This window comes from Protomyctophum parallelum (assembly GCF_964188405.1).
Source record: "Protomyctophum parallelum genome assembly, chromosome: 3".
NCBI classification, from domain to species: domain Eukaryota; kingdom Metazoa; phylum Chordata; class Actinopteri; order Myctophiformes; family Myctophidae; genus Protomyctophum; species Protomyctophum parallelum.
The window spans coordinates 18,730,657-18,734,061 of NC_139698.1; the positions used below are offsets into that span (position 1 = coordinate 18,730,657).

The 3,405-nt window shown below is 48.1% G+C and overlaps 1 protein-coding gene across 1 annotated transcript; it reads right to left on the minus strand.

The window, feature by feature from the left end:
* Window positions 1-1,037: 1,037 nt before the first annotated feature.
* Window positions 1,038-2,809, minus strand: LOC310856569 (acidic mammalian chitinase-like; the record flags this gene model as incomplete). The annotated part of the gene is made up of 4 exons (XM_083762038.1): window positions 1,038-1,226; window positions 1,894-2,017; window positions 2,437-2,561; window positions 2,654-2,809. 4 exons carry the CDS (start codon window positions 2,807-2,809, stop codon window positions 1,038-1,040), a joined length of 594 nt encoding a protein of 197 aa, XP_083618164.1.
* Between the last annotated feature and the right edge of the window lie 596 nt (window positions 2,810-3,405).

Here is a 3,405-nt window from a genome sequence, read left to right on the forward strand (position 1 = left end):
AGCAATGTTCAAAAAGTCCCATCTAAAATGAATGCCACCATTATCGAAAAACATACTTCTAATGAGATGTGCCTGAGAGCGGCAGATGAAGAGATGTGTGGAAATGTCAGCCAGCCATGCTGTGCATGTACACATGGTGGGCATCGATGATGACGAGGAAGATGGACAGACATTCAGTAGTATTTTTATTTTTTTGGATGTTAATAATTTTGCACTGGAGACGTGTACAATCTCTGCCTCTGACATGGCTGTACAAGTGTGCAGTTTGTTTTGGTTTTAACGGCGACCGCAAATATAAAATATGAATGTACAGTAAGAAAACATACTTTTCGTAAGCGAGGATCATATCGTTTTTGAAAATGAGGCAAATCTAGCTTGTTTTGACACAAAAAGAAGAATCCAAGATATTAGCGTTCAAAAAGGGGTGAGGGGGGGGTTTCCAGCTGACCGCTAACGGAGTGTTATGAGGGCATACTGGACGCAGTTGATCACCGTAATCAATTGATATTAAAATAGGCTTCAAAAGGCTTAATTGGCGACGGGTGAGTTAAATACCTCATAGTAGGCCCAGCTTCCAGGGTGAGTTAAATACCTCATAGTAGGCCCAGGTTCCAGGGTGAGTTAAATACCTCATAGTAGGCCCAGGTTCCAGGGTGAGTTAAATACCTCATAGTAGGCCCAGGTTCCAGGGTGAGTTAATTACCTCATAGTAGGCCCAGGTTCCAGGGTGAGTTAAATACCTCATAGTGGGCCCAGGTTCCAGGGTGAGTTAAATACCTCATAGTGGGCCCAGCTTCCAGGGTGAGTTAAATACCTCATAGTAGGCCCAGGTTCCAGGGTGAGTTAAATACCTCATAGTAGGCCCAGGTTCCAGGGTGAGTTAAATACCTCATAGTAGGCCCAGGTTCCAGGGTGAGTTAAATACCTCATAGTAGGCCCAGGTTCCAGGGTGAGTTAAATACCTCATAGTAGGCCCAGGTTCCAGGGTGAGTTAAATACCTCATAGTAGGCCCAGGTTCCAGGGTGAGTTAAATACCTCATAGTAGGCCCAGGTTCCAGGCGTGGCGGTGAATTGACCGGCAGGTCCAGGTCCAGTGCTTGGAGCACCGATACCGGTGTTGGAAGAGGGAGGAAGCCAGTTTAAAGGTGTTACCGTATGTGGCAAAACCAACCAGCAGCTTCTCAGCTGGGGCGCCCTGGTTCTTCCAGTAGTTCATAGCGTAGTTCTATAATATGGACAAGGAAACAATATACAGCATAGCCTTTCAGCACACATTTATTTTCTCCGTGCTGTCCTTGAACACAGTGGTGAGTTGTCTACTACCATCTTCCATCCTTGTATTCTGACGAGTGAAATCTTTTATAACCACCAGCAGTCCAGCAGCACCTATCCCTTCAGCGCCCCCGCGTATGTGTGCGTGTGTGTGTGCGTGCGTGCACGCGTGCATGTGTGTGTGTGAGTTTGCATGTGTGTGGATTGTATAGGCCAAGTGAGGAGTTGGACAACGTTAACAACAAACGTTTTCAAATAGTTTTTCTCAGGTCTTTAGTGGCGTTTTCTTTCAGCGTCTGTGTCTCCAGTCCTGTTGTTGGCATAACTCTACTGTACTGTCTATGTCTGCGACGCACGGGTGAGTCAAATTATTAATTCATGCGGGACCTGCGTGTCAGAAAAAACACTGACCCGCGCAACACTAGTGCACACGCATTTCACCTTGTTCCTGGAGGGACACTGAAGGTTGCCTATAGCAACCTGGGCGAGGTATAGAGGTTAAAGAGGTATGTGTTTGGCTTCTGCCGGTCCATTTTGATATAAAGTTATAAACCCGCGGCGCCGCGGGTTCGGCTATCAAAGGTGTGTTCACATTTTGAATGTCGAGGGAACCTCCACACCACGTTGAAGTACATCATGGCACCCTTGTCAGCTGGGCCCTGCCACACAGGACTGTTCTCTCCAGTAACGTGCGCCCAGGGGCCGTGGAAGTCGTAGGTCATCACATGGAAGTAGTCCAGGATACTGGTGATGAAAGGATGCACAGGAGTCAGGGGGATTTGAAGAAAATATTAGTGAAAGTGCATAGGACAACCAGGAACGTCCAATTGTTCCGAAATCTATGATATCATTTTATTTTTTTTCTCTCTTTTTTTTAAGGTCCCGCACCGACCGCACACTGTCTGGGGAAACTGCTTAAAGGATGCTATTTATTAAATTGTCATTTCGGTGAAGATCGATTTCTGATTCTGAGCAACTGTAAAGACGAATCGTATCAGCGGGGAAGGAGGCGTCACATCATATTCAGAGCTTCCGTTGCACCAGACTGTATGACGGAAGCATTTGAAAATTGTAGGAGCTCAACAGACACAAATACTCATATAGCCTATAATGCCCATGCAGCCAAATACTTGTTTGTATGTTTGTGTGTTATCTATACTGACTCTCCGAGCTGGGAAACTTCGTATCCAAGGTCGATCACTCCCTTGTCGGCAGCTACGGCAGCTGTGAGCATCAGACGAGGTTTGCCGTTCTGCTGACCTTCAGCCTCGAAGGCAGCCAACAGCTCCTGCAGAGAGACAGGAGGTGGTGAAGAGAAAGACTTCCAACATTTCAAGGTGCCATTAAGGTGGTTATCTTGTAACATGCTAGAAGGCTGACCTGACACAGGACGGTGAAGCGAGCCTTGTCCTCAGGTGGGGAGCCATGAGAGCCTGGGTACTCCCAGTCGATGTCCAGACCATCAAAGCCGTGCTGACGCAGGAACTTGATCGTGCTTTGGATGAAGGTCTGACGGTTAGCAGGACTGGACACCATGGATGTGAACCTGGGGGGAGGGGGGGGGGGGGGGGGGGGAGGGAGAGAGAGAGAGAGAGGGAGAGAGAGAGAGATTCATCCAAAAGAGTCAAAGAAAGAGTGCCTTTACAGCAAGGATGTCAAACTCAAATACACGGTGGGCCAAAATAAATAAATTGGTAGAAGTCAAGTGCCAGACTGTGTTTCAACACACGGATGTCCCAGGCAAATAGCAAAAAAGTAAATGCATTTAAAACTGAAAATGCATTATTATTAAGCTCAGTTTCCTGTTCTATGATCCTCACAAAGCAGGACTTGTAGTATTATGGTGGTCCGTGCAATATACCAGAAGGCCAGTTCTAATACTAATTAAATATCATCCCGCGGACTGTCATGGCACCAGAGCAAAGGGGTCCGGGAAACTGAACCTCAGGTGGACGGCCTGGAGGATGGACCCGGGCTGAGCAGCTTACGTCTGGACACCGGCCGGGAGGCCGAGACGAGGCAAAGTAGGCGCCGTCTGGAGGTCGGCCGGGAGGCCGAGACGAGGCGAAGTAGGCACCGTCTGGAGGTCGGCTGGGAAGACGAGACGAGGCAGTCAAAACGTTGTCCAGTGG